Source organism: Populus trichocarpa, chromosome 13 (genome assembly GCF_000002775.5).
Source record: "Populus trichocarpa isolate Nisqually-1 chromosome 13, P.trichocarpa_v4.1, whole genome shotgun sequence".
Taxonomy (NCBI): domain Eukaryota; kingdom Viridiplantae; phylum Streptophyta; class Magnoliopsida; order Malpighiales; family Salicaceae; genus Populus; species Populus trichocarpa.
Window position 1 is genome coordinate 2,876,155 of NC_037297.2, and position 18,239 is coordinate 2,894,393.

The 18,239-nt window shown below is 32.3% G+C and overlaps 2 protein-coding genes across 2 annotated transcripts; both read left to right on the top strand.

Moving 5' to 3' along the window:
- The first annotated feature begins 1,118 nt into the window (after positions 1-1,118).
- On the top strand, positions 1,119-4,630 carry LOC18104079 (putative disease resistance protein RGA3). The gene is made up of 4 exons (XM_024583828.1): positions 1,119-1,759; positions 1,880-3,255; positions 3,431-3,628; positions 3,717-4,630. Exons 1-4 carry the CDS (start codon positions 1,119-1,121, stop codon positions 4,628-4,630), a joined length of 3,129 nt encoding a protein of 1,042 aa, XP_024439596.1.
- Positions 4,631-10,291: 5,661 nt separating this feature from the next.
- On the top strand, positions 10,292-11,370 carry LOC18104080 (pathogenesis-related protein PR-4). The gene is made up of 2 exons (XM_024583392.2): positions 10,292-10,739; positions 11,073-11,370. Exons 1-2 carry the CDS (start codon positions 10,338-10,340, stop codon positions 11,241-11,243), a joined length of 573 nt encoding a protein of 190 aa, XP_024439160.1. The 5' UTR covers positions 10,292-10,337; the 3' UTR covers positions 11,244-11,370.
- The last annotated feature ends 6,869 nt before the right edge of the window (positions 11,371-18,239 follow it).

Genomic DNA, 18,239 nt, shown 5'->3' on the forward strand with positions numbered 1-18,239 from the left:
TCAGCGTCTACTCTATTCCTCATCACCTTTTCTTCTTCATGGCGCCAAGTGGTTGGTTTTGGTATGAGAGGGAAATGATTAAATTTAGTCTGAGTGAGAGATTTTCAATATTTTTAGACTAACTTGAACATTAATTGACCTATATTAAATTAACTTAGTCTTTGAGTGATTAAGGATGTGTTTTTTATACTGGTTTGGTTCATTTGACAATTTTATGTTATTTTTCATGTGATTTAATTTTATAATTTCACGAAAGAAAAAAGAGAAATGGGTGAAGAGAATAAAAAAGAAAAGAAAATACAAAAATTGAAGGTGATCAACATTGGACGAGAGATTTTTCAATTGTTTTTTTATATTAGAGGAACTAATTAATTAAGTGTGGCAAACTATATTTAATTAAAATAAAATTAACTGAAGTTTGCTATTATATTAGATGATTCAAGGCTAGGTATGAGAATCAAATTCCAAAAAAAAAAAAAAAACTATTAGCAACTCAATTTCAAGTTTCAACACCAGGGAGGAGGAGATGTCAAAACGGGTTCTCCTTCAAATTCACATCAAACAATTAAAGACTCTACCTTTACTGCATGTGTTTTTTCTATAGATTCTGTGATATTACAGGTTCAATTCAAAAGACATGGAGATGTAACAGACAAAGGTGAGCGGCAAAACAAGGAAGAAAAAGTAAATAGAACTAAAAGAAGGACTATAAGACACAGTTGTATCAGTATCCAGTTCCTACAAAGTAAAATTTATTGCATAAATATCATCTGGGGATGGGATTCATTTAATGCCTCTTTCAATGACTTTTGACTTGGGCAACCTGCATTGAACAGCACGGAGCATGAACACCTTGGTTAGTTGAATGCCGACATAGGCAAGCGTGGAATTTTATTAGCCATGGCATGACAAATTGACAGTAATGGTTTGGGGAAGATGCTGCCTACCATCAGTCAATTAGTATAGGGAGGAAGGTACCCTCATGCATTAACTATGCTCTAAAGTTGAATGTATCTCATCGTTCCACGCTTCATTTCATCTTTTGATATTTCACACCATACCTCTCTCTCTTTTGATCTCAAAATTTCTTCTTTGATTTCCCAAAAAAAAAAGAGAATATGGCAGCAGAGCTTCTTCTTACGTTTTCCATGGAGGAGACTTTGAAAAGGCTGAGTTACATAGCTGCTGAAGGGATCAGACTTGCTTGGGGGTTGGAGGGCCAGCTGCGAAAGCTCAACCAGTCCTCGACCATGATCCAAGCTGTGCTCCATGATGCAGCCAGAAGACCAGTAACAGACGAGTCTGTGAAACGTTGGCTGCAGAACCTACAGGATGTAGCTTATGATGCTGAAGATGTTCTAGACGAGTTTGCGTATGAGATTATCCGCAAAAACCAAAAGAAGGGAAAGGTAAGTGACTGCTTTTCACTCCACAACCCTGCTGCGTTCCGTTTGAATATGGGTCAAAAAGTTAAGAAGATCAATGAAGCCCTGGATGAAATCCAGAAAGATGCAGCTAGATTTGGGCTTGGATTGACATCTCTATCTATAGATAGAGCTCAAGAAGTTAGCTGGGATCCAGATCGAGAGACAGATTCCTTCCTTGACAGCTCAGAAGTTGTAGGAAGGGAGGATGATGTCTCTAATGTTGTGGAATTACTGACTAGCTTAACCAAACACCAGCATGTCCTTTCGGTTGTTCCTATTGTGGGGATGGCTGGCCTTGGAAAGACTACTGTAGCAAAAAAGTTTGTGAAGTGGTGAGGGAGAGAACATTTTGATGTGACTCTATGGGTTTGCGTTTCTAATTATTTTAGTAAAGTGAAGATTTTAGGAGCAATGTTGCAAATAATTGACAAAACTACGGGTGGGTTGAACAGTCTTGATGCAATTCTTCGAAACCTTAAGAAAGAGCTGGAAAATAAGTCATTTTTTCTTGTTCTTGATAATGTGTGGAATGAAGACCATGACAAGTGGGATGCTTTGAAGGAGCTACTGTTAAAAATTAACAGAAAGAATGGGAATGCTGTTGTTGTTACAACCCGCAGTAAGAAAGTGGCAGGCATGATGGAGACTACTCTCGGGAGTCAGCACGAGCCAAGGAGACTATCAGATGATCAAAGTTGGTTCATTATCAAGCAAAAGGTGAGCAGGGGAGGAGGAACAACAATAGCTTCAGACTTCGAGTCTATTGGAAAAGAGATTGCAAAGAAATGTGGAGGGATTCCATTACTTGCTAAAATTTTGGGAGGAACTCTTCACGGAAAGCAGGCACAGGAGTGGCAGTCAATTCTAAACAGTAGAATTTGGGATTCTCAGGATGCAAATAAAGCTTTGCGCATATTGAGACTCAGTTTTGATCACCTGTCATCGCCAGCACTAAGAAAATGTTTTGCATACTGTTCCATTTTTCCTAAAGATTTTGCAATTGAAAGGGAAGAGCTAATTCAACTTTGGATGGCTGAAGGTTTTCTTGGGCCATCAAATGGGAGGATGGAAGACATAGGCAACAAGTATTTCAATGACTTGCTTGCAAATTCCTTTTTCCAAGATGTTGAAAGGAATGAGTATGAGATCGTAACAAGATGCAAGATGCATGACCTAGTGCATGATCTTGCATTACAGGTCTCAAAATCTGAAACGTTAACTCCGGAGGCTGAGGAGGCTGTAGATAGTGCATTTCGTATTCGTCATCTAAATCTCATTTCTTGTGGGGATGTTGAGTCAACATTTTCAGAGGTGGTTGTTGGAAAATTGCATACTATTTTCTCAATGGTTAATGTATTAAATGGGTTTTGGAAATTCAAAAGCTTGAGAACTCTCAAATTGAAACTGTCTGATACCACTAAGTTACCAGATTCAATTTGCAAGCTGAGACATTTGAGATATCTTGATGTCTCATGTACTAATATCAGAGCATTTCCAGAATCCATCACCAAGCTCTACCATTTGGAAACATTAAGATTCATTGATTGCAAGTCCCTAGAAAAGCTTCCCAAGAAAATAAGAAATTTAATCAGCTTGAGACATCTTCATTTTGATGATTCAAACCTAGTGCCAGCTGAGGTTAGACTCTTAACACGCCTTCAAACTTTGCCTTTTTTTGTTGTTGTTCCAAATCATATAGTTGAAGAGCTGGGATGTTTGAATGAACTAAGAGGAGTGTTGAAGATATGCAAGGTTGAGCAAGTTAGAGACAAAAAAGAAGCTGAGAAGGCGAAACTACGTGAAAAAACAATGAAGAATGACCAAATTGGTATTTGAATGGAGTGGTGAAGGTAACAATAGTGTTAACAACGAGGATGCGCTGGAAGGCCTGCAACCTCACCCAAACATAAGAAGCTTGACAATTAAGGGTTACGGGGGTGAAAATTTCCCATCATGGATGTCTATATTGCTACTCAATAATCTGATGGTGCTAAGATTGAAAGACTGCAACGAGTGCAGAGAACTCCCAACACTTGGATGTCTTCCTCGCCTTAAAATCTTAGAGATAACTAGAATGCCTAGTGTGAAATGTATGGGTAATGAGTTCTATAATAGCAGTGGCAGTGCAACAGTACTGTTTCCAGCACTTAAAGAATTCAGTTTGTTGGGTTTGGATGGTCTTGAAGAATGGATAGTACCAGGTGTTCAAGTATTTCCTTGTCTTGAAAAGTTGTGGATTAAGCATTGTGGAAAGTTGAAAAGCATTCCGATATGAATTTGAAATTATAGGATGCGATGAACTGAGATATTTATCTGGTGAATTTGAAGGCTTCATGTCACTTCAACTTTTGAGGATAGATAATTGTTCAAAGCTTGCATCCATTCCAAGCGTACAACACTGCACAGCTCTGGTGGAATTGAGTATATGGAACTGCCCTGAGTTGATCTCAATTCCTGGTGATTTCCAAGAATTGAGATACTCTTTGAAGAAATTGAGAGTTTGGGTTTTTAAATTACGATCTCTTCCAAGAGGACTACAATGTTGCGCATCTCTAGAGGAATTGGAAATATATGATTGTGGAGAGCTTATCCATATTAATGATTTGCAAGAATTGTCTTCGCTTCAAAGATTTTCCATTAAAGATTGTGATAAGCTCACCAGTTTTGACTGGCATGGTTTACTACAATTATGTTCTCTTGTTTATTTTGGAATCATTGGGTGTCGGAGTTTGAGTTATTTTCCAGAGGATTGCTTAGGCGGCCTCGCCCAGCTGAAAGGATTGAAAATCGGTGGTTTCTCAGAGGAGCTGGAGGGTTTTCCAACCGGAGTTGTAAACTCAATCAAACACCTGAGCGGATCCCTTGAAAGACTAGAGATAAATGGATGGGATAAACTGAAGAGTGTACCGCATCAACTTCAACACCTCACTTCCCTTCAAAGATTGCAAATAGGTAATTTCAAGGGAGAGGAGTTTGAGGAAGCTTTGCCAGATTGGTTGGCCAACCTTTCTTCTCTTGAATTTCTTGGGATTGAGGATTGCAAGAAGGTGAAGTATCTACCAAGTTCAACAGCCATGCAACGCCTCTCCAAATTAAAGCAATTGTGGATTTATGGAAGTCCACTTCTTTCAGAAAATTGTAGAAGGGAGAATGGCTCTGAGTGGCCCAAGATTTCTCATATTCCAATAATCAATATAATATAGAGGGTTTGCTTTCCTTATAGATAACCAATGAAGCTTTATTCTTTAATTCAAAACATGATAGTTAAAAGAGAGATGATTATTATCCATCCCGCTTGCTTTTTTTTTCTTTCTATTATAACCTAAATTTGATTCCTAGAAGAGGACGACCCTATGAAATTAAATGAATATGGGTTATGTAGCAAAAACAATTAAACCTAAGACACTTTTTAATTGATACCAAAATAAAAATAAAAAAGGCAAACTTGGCTCCAGTTTATTCATAAATTATAATATTTTAAGTAGTAATTACAAAGTCTATGTCCACTCCTCATCATGCACGCCTTCCTGAATTACTTGAAAATGAGTAGCACTCATACTGCGAATATTGCAGAAACGATGAAGAATCCCATTTTTCTGAGATTGTTTCTCTACTCGGTTGATATCATTCTGTATTTTGTAGTTTAGCGTTGTTTATCTTTCCAAAACTAATACCAAGTTGGCTATTTTAACTATCATTTGTGCACTCGGACCTGGAAGACTGAAGGAATGGGTATTTGAAGTTTCTGCATAATAGTGTTTATCAAGGTTGGATGGTGGATAAATGTGTGAGATACATAGAGCATAAGGGAATTGAGTTTGACATCTTACCAGATCCACGAGTATTTGAGCTCAACATATAACTGAATTCAAGAGTCTAAAGTCTAATATCTTGTCAAACTTGTATGTATTTGGCTTCAACGTACAGCTAAATCCAATGATATTAAATCTGAAAATAAAACTAGATTCGTCAATTTTATGTTTGGGTCATCACTTAGCCCCTGCCCATGGGCCTCTTAAGCATATGATTTGTATACAAAATATGTTCATCCATCGGTATATTTGTCAGAAAGTAAGAAAATGGATGGAGCTTCAAGCTTATCTCGAAGATAGTATTGCTTAATATGGGCATGCATGGGTGTGGATTTTTATCTGTAAGCAATCTATTATTTTACATTAGATTTTGTTTTTTGACATTTAAGAATTCAATTTTTATGAGGTTATATATGTTGATAATGTTTTGGGGCAGAAAGAGAATTTCAAAGCTGAATTTTCTAAATGTAAAATGACCATTGTTCTTGATGGATAGATGGTTATGCTGATGTACTGCAATTTTATGAAGGATTATTATATCTTCTGTCTTGTAATTCTACCTTCATCTTACATAATATGATTAGCTCTCAGTTGTCTTCCTTTATCTCTCTCTATTTGCTCACTTAAGAATTCAAATATCTGAAATAAGTCGTTGAAGCTATGATAAAAAAAAAAAATGGTTGATTTCACCAAGTGTATTCAAACAGTAATCAGTTGCTGAAGTTTCAAAGTTTTCTATTGAAAGGCTTCTTACGTACAAGTATATGTCAAATGGAAACCTCTGCCTTCTCTTGTCCAACTGGTATCAAGGACCCAAACGAGACAGAGGTTTTGTAATCAGGAAAGCTTTGGTAATAGTTGCATCTTGTTTCTTACCTCTGCCTGTCCATTGGAATATTGAATCAGACTAAACAAATGATGTTGCATGGCTTGAGAAGAACAGGGGCTTGAGAAGAACAGGGAAAGCAGGGCGTGGAGTATGCAGAACGTCTTCAAATCCATCAGCAAGTTGTCAAAGGAAGTTGAAAAGGGTAAGTTATGGTCATGTGCCAAGCGATGGGAATGTCACTGCCGATAACCTAGCAAAACAAAAGCATTGATAGGACTATTAGATTGGTAGCTTGGCTTTAATTTTTCCCATGAAGGTTGTTTAATTCTTATGCCAGTAACTTGTTGGTTTTCATGAAATGTGAATCGTGATTGATGAGGCTTGCTGAGTTTGGCATAAAAACACCTTGAGTTTTACATAGGCTGGAAGGTTTTTCTTTTTTTTCTTGACAACGCAAATTCTTGTTGTATAATTGCCAGAGTGCTTAATCATTTATACCCAAAGATACGCGATTACATGTATTGGTATATTTTAGATTGCTCACAACGATCACAACTTGCTGAAAATTGGTCATCATATCAACAGCAGCTGCATTTTGGCTGCAGGTACAGTGCTTAAATATAGAGCCAGGTAGAGGTTAGGCCCTGGAAGGCAAAACAAGGCTAGACAAAAATTATAGGCTGTTTCCAAGCGCGCCATGCTCATTCTACCACAATCATCGCAACCTAGCAAGTAGCAATTTCATTCATCTTTTCTATTCAGAACTACCAAAATTATTCATCAATTTTAAAAAGATAATAATTTTATGCTTCCTAGCTAGTCATTGTCTGCAAAGCAGAACACATTCTGCTCACACTAAGCTGCAGAGCAAATCAAATAATAGCATTTTAAAATGTATAAATCGAATAGCTAAACTATGAATGTTTTAAATGATATTATTATTGCCAGAGACGTTATAAGATCTGTTGTTCGTATCAAACATGTACAAAAAGTTATCATTTACACTTTTTATAGCATTTTATAGCATTTTATGGCTTTTGCTTTTTTTGCTTTTCCTTATCTTCCACTGTAAACTCCTTTTCTGATGCTTCAGAGAGCAATTGCTTCAACTCTTTTATTTGTTCGACAGCGGCAGCTTCATTAATCCTAAGATTTCTTTCACGGGTAATGAAAACCAAAGCATTGTCTTTTTCAGCTAAGATATCTTTAAGTTGGGAATTTTCAGCCCGGCAATTCCTGCAGCTTTCTTTGCAACATTGGCTTTATTCAGGTCCTGTTGAAGTATATCACGCACCTTCTGAGTCTCTTGCTTAGATATTGTGTTCGTGCTTTCAGCTGTTTAAAGCAATTCAACAAGTTTACTGTTCTGTTCCCATGCACAGGACTTTTCATCTTCAGCTCTTTTGATACAATCCACCAAGCCAGTCTTTCGCATTCTATGCCGGAAGCGATTCTTCAGCCTCTATCCCCAACCTCTCAGCTGTTTTTCTATATCAATCAGGTTGTTTCCTTGCTCCATTCAAAAGAGTCCTATACTTGTCCTCAATGCTATTTAAATTCTCTTGCAAATTTGCTGCCTCCGCTTTGAAGCGCTCCAGCTCTTTCTAGGTTCTGTCTTGTCAACTGAAGTTCAGACTTGAGACTCTCTAATTCTTTTTGCAATGAAATTTTATCCCCAGTCTAAAAGTTTTCACCTTAGTTTGTGATTTAGACTATCAAATTATTGTTCAGCTGTTGTAATTATCATGAATTCTTTCAAACAAAATTAACCCCAGTTCATCTAATTGTGTTTATCCTTCTCAATGATCATTACAAGACACGTGCATTATGATCATTTTTGTCATGAATTTTGCAAATTCATTCAGTTGAGAAAATTTTATAAAAATCTTTCAAGAAGTTATTTTTCATGTATTAGGATCAAGCAATAAATTTTAATGATTGTGTTTATGTGTAAATTCAATCATTCAGATGTAAATTTAGAGAAAAAAAATTACTAAACGGAAAAAATTCATTTCTTAGTCAAATGTCAAAACATGTCATCCAAATGCTAATACATCTATGAGTATTGACATATAATGAAATTAGTGTCGGTTAGAACAGTGAAATTAGATTTTTTTTAATTTGGAGAGTTCTAGTTTTTAAGAAGAGGAGTGTTTTTCTTCGAGTTATATTGCATTTAATGATGAAATCTCATGATTTAATATGATAAAGAATGAAATGTAACGTGCATATGAGTCATGATTTAATTTGAAAGATATATTCTTTTTTAAATGCTAAAACTTATTAATATAGACAAATTATTTCTAATTAAATAAGACTTTTAGAAGCATATAATATATTAGTTGAGGTTCGTATCGATGAAAAAATGAGATATATAAGGTTTAAATAGTGTTTAAGAGTTTAAAGATATTTTAATCTCTTTAATTATTTATCACTTATTATTTATCAGTGAATTTTTTTAAATTTGACACTTTAATTTTAATATTTTAGTAATTAATCTCGTTACAACCATCATTCTTCAAATTACACTTTGTGCTTTCGTTGTTGATTTTTTATCTTTGTTTGTAAGCTTTCCACCATCATTATGACATTTTAAAGACTTTTTTTATTTTATTTTTTTCTTTGCTTTTTTTTTTTGTAATACTTTTATCCCTTTTGCATTTTCTTCTTTCTTTTTTATTCGGAGAATCTCATTGATTGTTTAAAGAACTTTCAAAACATGTTCTCGGTGTAATGATGATGTTAGTCTCAGTTATTATTCAAAATAAATATTTTAGGTTCAAAGTGGGATGATTAGAGATAAACTTTTATTAATAAAAGTCTTATAAAAGAATAAAATTTTTAAAAAATCAATAAATACTATGTATGAATAAAATTTGAATAAAACTATATATATATAGTACAAATGTGAATAAAAATGAAATTCAAGGCTCCATTAAATTTTATCATGGTTACTAGCATTATAGTTTTTATAAATATATTTATTTTAAATACTTTTTTTCTAATATATGTGAGGAAAATATTAAAGATATAAAAATGAGTAAAAAATTTGTTGTACGTTTTGTCTTAGGTGTCCATTTTAATATCAGTAGAGTTTGTCAAAATATCTAAATCCTTTTCTCTAGAAGGGTAAGAAATAAAATATATATAATCAAGGGTCCACTGCAAAGAAAAATAATAACAAAGGTTGAATCTAATAATTTGTTGAATGTTAATATAATTTTAATTATCTTTTAATTTTAATTTTATGTGTTATTTTTAAAATTTAAAAATATAGACAAAAACATAATTTTTATGAATTGTTTCGTTTAAAGTAGTCTTCTTTTAATATTAGTTGCAATGGTCAAAAGAAACATCGTAAATATGAATCTTTTCTATGGATACAAATAAAATAAAACTAAAAATTGTTTTTAAGATAGATTCAATAAAAAATACTTTAAGCTTGAGTTTAGTATTTTTTTATCCAAAGTATAGCATAGGATCCAAAGAAAATGGACTAGAGCATGATAGTTCAAACCCAACACCTAAAAATAATAGCTCGAGCCTAATTGGGTGTATACCCAACATGGGCATGACATATCCAACACTTTTAATGTCTGATGTGCACCACAATACCACTATGGGCTCAGGTTTGGGAGCACCTGATGTTTTTTTATATATATTTTTTTATTTTAATCTAATATTTTTTAATGTTTTTATATTATTTTAATATGATGATAGTAATAAAAAGCCAGATCGCTATTAGATTTGGCTTTGCAATCAGACTCAATCAAAGATTTCTCACTTGCTAGTTTTCATTCACGTGTAACTTTCCTACTCATGGCTTAAAATTGACTCGACTTGCAGGTCATAAGAAGAGGTGAGAGGTAATGGATGAGCCACATTTTAGGGCACAATTGTCGGACTTGTAATAGAATAGTTGCGTATCTTGACTCTCTACTCCAATGCCAGTTTTCTTTTGCTACCATCCCCTCCGAAGGCCTTTTGTCCCTGAGAGTTAGTGTACTATCTAGAACGTCAAAAGGAGCGATGAAAAAACCATCGACTCCATTCACGAAGATTTTCATTATTTCATAGGATCGACTCTAGAATTCACCAAGTCAAGGAAGGAAATTGAGGATGCGAATAACAGTCAAAATGGGACATGGAAGTGATCGTGTTATACTTGTCCACAAACAAGGGTATTTGTGTACTTAAAGAAGTGTTCTCCTCATTATAAACTCAGGCGTCCTAGGGCAACTTAGGCAGACAAAACATACCCAAAACAAAATGCAGAGGTTAAGCTTATTCGTTGTATTCCTCCTATGCCTGGTAGCTACTGCCATAGCTCAAAATTGTGGCCGGCAGGCTGGAGGCCAAACCTGCGCTAACAATCTTTGTTGTAGCCAATGGGGTTTTTGTGGGACAAGTGACGATCATTGTAATCCTTCCAAGAATTGTCAAAGCAACTGTAGTCCTGGTACTGGTGCTGGTGAAAGTGCTTCAAATGTTAGAGCCACGTATCATTATTACAATCCTGACCAAAATGGATGGGACTTGAATGCTGTGAGTGCTTATTGTTCTACATGGGATGCCAATAAGCCTCTGGAATGGCGTAGGAAATATGGTTGGACTGCCTTTTGTGGACCGGTTGGACCCAGTGGACAGGCTTCTTGTGGCAGGTGCTTGAGGGTAAGAGTTAATTACACATGAAATATATTTTGATGTTCTCTGCTTTACTCTTACTCTTTGTTTTTCACTAGTTATGCCCAATAACAATCTGGAAACTCATCACGGCTTTTACAGTTTTAAAGTTTAAAAAAGGTCTCTAAAAAAGAAGATAAATTTGAGTCAAGTCCTTGAATATGGATATGCTCGCCATGGTCTAGGGTAGCTAGCTAATAACTTCTCATGTATGTGCATTAGATGTCAATGTAGAACAAATTACTTTACGTATTAGAATTCCCATGGACATCAACAGACAAATTCAATTAATTAAATATATTTTCACATATATTTATGTAGGTGACAAACACTGGGACTGGAGCACAAGCTACTGTGAGGATTGTTGACCAATGCAGCAATGGAGGTCTAGACTTGGACGCTGGAGTATTCCAGCAAATAGATACTGATGGAAGGGGCAATGCTCAAGGCCACCTTATTGTGAACTACCAATTTGTGGATTGTGGGGACTAGAGCATGGCCCTCTAGTTCTATGATGAAAATAAGAGAAATCCGCACCTAGATAATTTCAATTCCCAATAATGCAATACATATATGTTGAGGTTTGAATAATAATAAAATTATTAATGATTGCAAATCAGTGTTATTCCCAATAATACAAATCAGGTTTGAATAATAAAACACCATCATTTTTATTAATTCAGGTTAATTTGTTTAATTCATTATTTTGACCTTTCATCGATCATAAACTAAATTGGATTTAATGTATTTATTGTACACCTTACATGGGTTTTAAAATAGAATTTAAAAAACTTTCTGCGAGATGGGACAATATATAATCCTATTTGGGGGCTAAAATATTCTAATGAAAGCCCTAAAACTAGAATGGAAATCAATTTATCCCAAGGTAGCTGCAATTAATGAGCCTAATGGCTAACCAAGTGTGCAGTAGTAAGAACTTGAGATTAAAAAGTTTGCTCCTTCTATGATCTCAGGTTTGAGCTCTGTGGTTGCTAATATGATGGACACTGGAGACTTACATGGTCGTTAACTTCAGGACCCGTGGGATTAATCGAAGTGCGCGCAAGCTGACCCGGACACCCACGTTAAACTAAAAAAAATAATACAAATCTGAACCACACCATGTGCTGCACTGCCCTGTGATTCAAGCATCCACCTCAGCCCTACTGTTTCAAGAAGATTTCACTTCCATGTATTCAGCCAAAATTAAACCCAAAGCTTAAAGAGAAAAATTCCAAATCACGATAGAACTTGTCCTTTTCAAATGTAAGTTCTTAATCTATCCAGGGGGGAGGTACCCAAAGGGGGCAAAGGAAATTCTTCATTTCTTGGATGGGGCTTCGACCGATTTTATTCAAGAGGGTCCAAGGAAATTCTCTGTTGACGTATTGGATGAGGCTTTGACTCATCGAGAGGAAAAATAACTTTTTACCTTTAAGTTATAATTCAAAAGTTACTTATAAAAATAACTTATGATAAAAATGAGTAAAGTTATAATTATTTAAAAAAGAAAAACTCAAAATAAATTTTGTATCGATCTTGATTATACTTCTTCATTTATATTCATTATCCAAAGATGACTAAGTTGTACATCTTGTCAATATTATTGATAAGATCTATCTTTGATAATATATACCCACACACATTTGATGCAAAAAAAAATTATATAAATTTACTAATAATTAAAAAATACTAAAATAGCTAGGCATTTTTCTCTTCATTGCATTGCACACATTCACAAATGCATTGTGAATTCTCACATTGCAATTGTTTTTTGGTTTTTAGATAGATAGTTTTTTTTCCAATTTAATATTTACACACTGATTTTAGTTGAGATTTGCATTGATATTTTACTTTGATAGTCTCAATATGAGGTTCTCTTGGAGCTAGAAAAGCATCCCACTTGGCACTTGATTTTTCAAAAAATTGTTTGGATATATATATATATATATATATATATATATATATAGAGGATTGAAACTACAAGAACTAAAATTGGGTATTAGTAGAAAAATGCAGCGGTCTTTTTTTTTTTTTTTAACGTGGGTGTCCGGGCCAGCTTGCGCGTACCTCGACTAATCCCACGGGCCCTGAAGTTAACGACCATGTAAGCCTCCAGTAGTCATCATATAAGCAACCACAGGGCTTTTTTCCTTGGGAGAGAAGAGGAGTGAAAAAAAAATGGTTCATCGAAATCCTATTGGACCTCCTTTGCCACAACGCATAAATAGATATTCATGCCGAGATGATTTCAACAGCACTCTCAAAAAAAGTTGCATGTGAATGCAATGGCTTTCCTCGTACACTAACTCATGTGCCATATATGCCAAACATTTATTTATTTTTGTTTATTTTAGTCGTTGATTCTTTAATAACTTTTTAATTTAGTCTTGAATTTCATCTCACCAAAGCTCAATTAAGGCCCACCAGTTTTTTTTTACATCGAGTGCCAACCATTTTTTTTTTACTCAAAAGATTTTTTTTGTTTATTTTTTGTGTTGTTTTAATTTATTTATAGTTGTTTTAGGTTCAAAAATATATTTCTGAGATTTTAATTGTGTTTTTAGGTTAAAGAATAATTTTTTTGGTTAAAATACCGTATGTCTATTTTCTAATCACTTCTCTAATGATCAGAATCTGAAAACGCAAATAACATCATTTAGTACAACATACGACATGTCGTCTATATTGTTTTTAGAAAAAAGAAAGGGGTGGATGACAACCATGTTAGTCCTCTAACCACCTTCTACCCTTTTTTATCATTTAATTAAAACTAAAATTAATTATAATAAATTAATTAAAAATATGTTCGAGATGTCCATCCTAATGGGCTTAATTAAAATAAATTAGTAAAGAAACTATATTAAGTGTTATGTGATAAAATGTCCTTCTGTTTTTAACTATTTTTTGTACCAGTCCCAATATTTTTTTAATTTTTAAATAGTAATAGTTCACAATCAGTTAGAACGATCAACCGGCCCACATTAGCACAACCAATCAGTCAATCGGTTACTACTGGATTTCATTGGTGTCCCTAACTGTTAAACGATCGGTCGATTGATTTGATCGACTGAATTAGACAGTAATCAACTTCATTGTTCCTCCTATCAATCGGTCGACAGGATCATTTGGTAATTCAAAACGGTTTGACCGATTTAGACAATACATCATATATCAGTTTTTTTAAACTAATCATATCTTTACATAAACATATATCAACACAAAACCGATCCAATCATTTTGGATCAATACTCAACTCAAATGAGCCCTAACCTTATATCATCACTCATTTTTCATTGATTTCATGTTAGCAACAAATGCAAATAGCATATACTAATAAATGACAATAACAGTTAAGCATTTATGTTTACATGTTTAAAAAATAATAATATTATATTCCTAAATACAAGTAATATACCTAATCTGAGTAAAAGAAATAGAGTAAGTCTACTCCTGATATGAATATGATAATTCTGAAAAGTTAACATACAATCCATCAACGAAGAAATAACTAATGAACAATTAAAGAATTAAAGAATATAAATAAATCTCTTATTATTTTGTGATCATTATTAACCTAGTATCTACATTAAACATCATAATATCATTAGTCATCCATAACCCGGGCCTACTAAACAATGTTGATACCAATTCACCTAGTATCATTAACTTCTAGTACATTGGATAGCTAATTAATCAAGTACATGTTGATGTTAATGTATTCGCATTGACATTATTAGCCCTCCTCATATTTCGGGAACAGCTAATCAAATCTCACATAAATATTAATATCAATTATCATCATTGATATCATTAGTCTCTCAAACTAGGAATGACTAATCAAATTCAGGTAAATAATGATACCAATTATCATCATTGATATCACTAGTCTCCCACATAGAAAACGACTCATCAAATTCAAGTAAATGAATATACAAATGATCATCATTGATATCATTAGTTTTTCATATTAGGACCAACTAATCAAATTTGGGTAAATATCGATATCAATGATTATTATTGACATCATTAGTCTCTCATATCGAGAACGACTAATCAATTTCTTATTTCTTATTTATTTTCATTCTTTATCCACCAAATTATTTGCTTCTAAATGTCACTTTAAAAAGATGTAAGGAATTAAATTAACAATTCTACTTGTGCATTAATTTAACTAAGATAGGTGCTAGACATCTACTTACCGCATGTGATGTCTCAGCTCCTGCTCCGGACTGTGGTCTATTTATATCCCTTCTCAACACAAAATAACTTCATCATCATTATATATTTTTTTTATTTTTTCCTTGTAATGTAATATCCATTAAGCACAATTAAGTTCAAAAACATTTCAATTATGATTTCATACACCATTTACATTAGTTATCCTCCCTCATTTTATGTCTATTTGGTCTAACCTATGCATAAAAAGAGAGGCAAGGTTTTTCTTCACCTTGTCTTAAATTAACACTTGACTTATTGTTTAATCACTATAATAAACATGTTTCTAATAAATATGTTTCTAGCATTAAACTACCAATTTAAATAATTAAATTCTCTAACCTAATTTTTCCTTATTACAAAACAAATGCTCAATTCATTAAAATCCATGTTAAAACTTTAAATTAAGCTTGGATTAAGCTTCCTCGCCTCTTAAACACAAAACTTTGGAAGAAAATGGCAAGAAAAACAAGTTCCCCCTTCACCCTTTCCTCTTCTAAACCGTCCTTTTCAACCAACAATTACCCTAGAATTTCTTCAATTTCCTATCTTAGATCTCCTTCAAACCTTTTTTGGTCCTTTATTTCAAGTGTTTAGATGATATTTTTGAAGAAAAATTAAGAAAACATCTCCCTCTCTTCTTCTTTAAATGGTTGGCAAGAAGCCAAGTGTGTATTTATACAGTCAATATCCTACCATACAATGCCCCTCCTTTTTTATTTGAATGTTTTTTCTTTAACCGGTTATTTTATTTCGTCAATCTTCTAAAAATAAATTTTGTTTGGATCGAAGTTTTAGTCCTTAAAACTCAATCTCTAACTATTTATCACTATTATATTTACCTTTTTCCAAATTAATCTAGTTTATTATCGAGTCAATTTTACTTAATTAATAAATTTAAATTTATTTCATTTTTTTTTAAGTTGGGGTTTACATTTTCAAATAAGATTATATCCTTTTTATTTTTTTATGCTCTTTTTATACAATCATCCATAATTATTTTTTAATTTTTCCTTAAACTTTATGCTAGCGTTTTTCCATATTTATCTATTTTTAATATCATTAATTTAAAAAATAATAATTTTAAAAAAACAAAGTTAATGAATACAACCACTCTATTATTTTTCAAAGTATTTAAAAGTGTGAAAATGGTTGCTTTTAAAAATATTTTTCATTCGAAAATGCATCAAAATTTATAATATATTTTATTTATTTTTTTAAAAGTATTTTTGATACTAACATATCAAAACAATTTGAAAACACTAAAAAAATTAATTTGAAGCCAAGAAAAAAAATTTAAAAAAATTATTTTTTTTCAAAGACGCTTTTAAAACGTAAAAATAAATAGGCTCTAAGAATGCTGCATTCTTTCATCCCACGAGTTCTTGATTTTTCAAACATCAAAGTTCAAATTTTTTTTCAATTAGTTTTTGCATATAAAATTTAATTATTTTTCTAACCGAATCTTAAAATAAATGTAACACACTAATTAAAGATTTTAAATCCCTAGCTTCAAAAATCACAGAATATAGCTATATGGGTTCTGTCCCACTGATCAGCCATATCCAGATCTAAATAATAATAATAAATACTAATGTAAAAAAGAAGTTTCATATTTATGTAAAAAAAATCTTTAGATTATGTTAGATTAATATTTTAGAATAGAAAAGAAAAATACAAAAAAAACCATAAACATTTTTAGTTAAAAAATTAAAAGTATAAAATAAGCTTATCTTTATAATAATTTATATACTTTCAAAATAAAAAAGTATAAATAAAAATACATATTAATTATAAACTAAAAGAGGAGAGGGGTTTTACTGCACCTTTCATCATAAAGCACTATTCATTGAAATAGTAATTTGTTTTGTTTTTTTTAAGTATTTTTCTTGTGTTTAATTTCATTTTTTAATATTATATTTTTTTTCTATTTAACTATCACACTCTCATGACACAGATTCCAGATTTAATAGTTTAACTTGGTTTGACGGGTTAACTTAGTTGACTCATATTTTTTTCTTTTTCTTAATTAGTTTTTTTCTTTCAGTTTTATCATTTAATATTGATTTGATTGAGAATTAAACTTCATTATTTATTTTTATTTTACTTTTTATTATATTATCCTGATCTCATGACACGAGAATAATGCTTAACGGATTAACCCGAGTTAACTCGTGTTGTTTTTTGTGTCTTTTATTTAATTGATTTTTTTTTCAATTTTATCATTCAATATTTGATCGGTTGGGAATTGAGCTTCATAATCTATTTTGATTTGCTTTTTTATGAGAATTCTTGGTCTTAAGATCAAGGTCATGAGTTTTGGCATTTAAACTCTAATTAAATCAAGTCTTTTTTTTTTTTTCTTTCTAAGAGTTTATATTGTTTTCATTACTTGGGTCACGAGTCCTTCAACATTGAACTTGCTTTTTATTGGGTTGTCTCTGTCTCATGACTCGGATCGCGGATTAATCTAATTGACTCATTTTTTCTCTCTTATTTTAATTGATTTTTTTTCTCAATTTCATCAACTAATATTGTATTTAATTGGAAATTAGGCTTCATGATTTATTTTTGTTTGTTTTTCATTAAGCTATTCTGGTCTCATGACTCAGTAATAGAGCTTAACGGTTAACTCGGGTTAACTCAACTTATTTTTTATGTTATTTTTTAAATTAAGATTTTTATAAATTTCATCGTTTAACATTAGGTCCGATTGAGATGATTAAGAATTGAGTTTTATAATTTGTTTTAACTTTCTCTCTATGAGATTATCTCAGTTTCAAGATCAAAATCGCATATTTGATAGATTAACTCAATTTAAGTTAGGTTATTTTTTTTATTTTCTTCTATAAGGTTATTTCAGTCTAATGATCCGTGTCATGAGTTTGGTGGATTGACTCATGTTATTTTTTATATATTTTTTTAATCTCATCCTTCAATATCGGGCTGGTTAGAGATTGAAATTTGTAATTTATTTTGATTTGATTTTTATGAGATTATCTCGGTTTTATGATCCGGGTTGTAAGTTTAGCATGTTAACCTGAGTCGGTTTTTTAGGTTTTTTTTAATTGATTTTTTTTTCAATTTCATCTTTCAATATTGGGTTGATTGAGAATTAAGCTTAATAATTTATTTTGATTTACTTTCTATATTGTTATCATAGTCTCATAACCTGAGTCATGAATTTAACACGTTAACTCATGTTGTCTAAGATCAATCTAATATGTTGTTATTTTAATATTAAAAAAATATTATTTTAAATTTTTTTTA

Excerpts from the sequence above, each read along its gene's own strand:
- LOC18104079 (XM_024583828.1), top strand. The coding sequence starts at position 1,119 with ATGGCAGCAGAGCTTCTTCTTACGTTTTCCATGGAGGAGACTTTGAAA. Across the intron at positions 1,760-1,879 it reads GCAAAAAAGTTTGTGAAGTG|TCTTGATGCAATTCTTCGAA; the intron begins GTGAGGGAGAGA and ends TGGGTTGAACAG. Across the intron at positions 3,629-3,716 it reads TGAAGAATGGATAGTACCAG|GATGCGATGAACTGAGATAT; the intron begins GTGTTCAAGTAT and ends TTGAAATTATAG.
- LOC18104080 (XM_024583392.2), top strand. The coding sequence starts at position 10,338 with ATGCAGAGGTTAAGCTTATTCGTTGTATTCCTCCTATGCCTGGTAGCT. Across the intron at positions 10,740-11,072 it reads CTTGTGGCAGGTGCTTGAGG|GTGACAAACACTGGGACTGG; the intron begins GTAAGAGTTAAT and ends ATATTTATGTAG.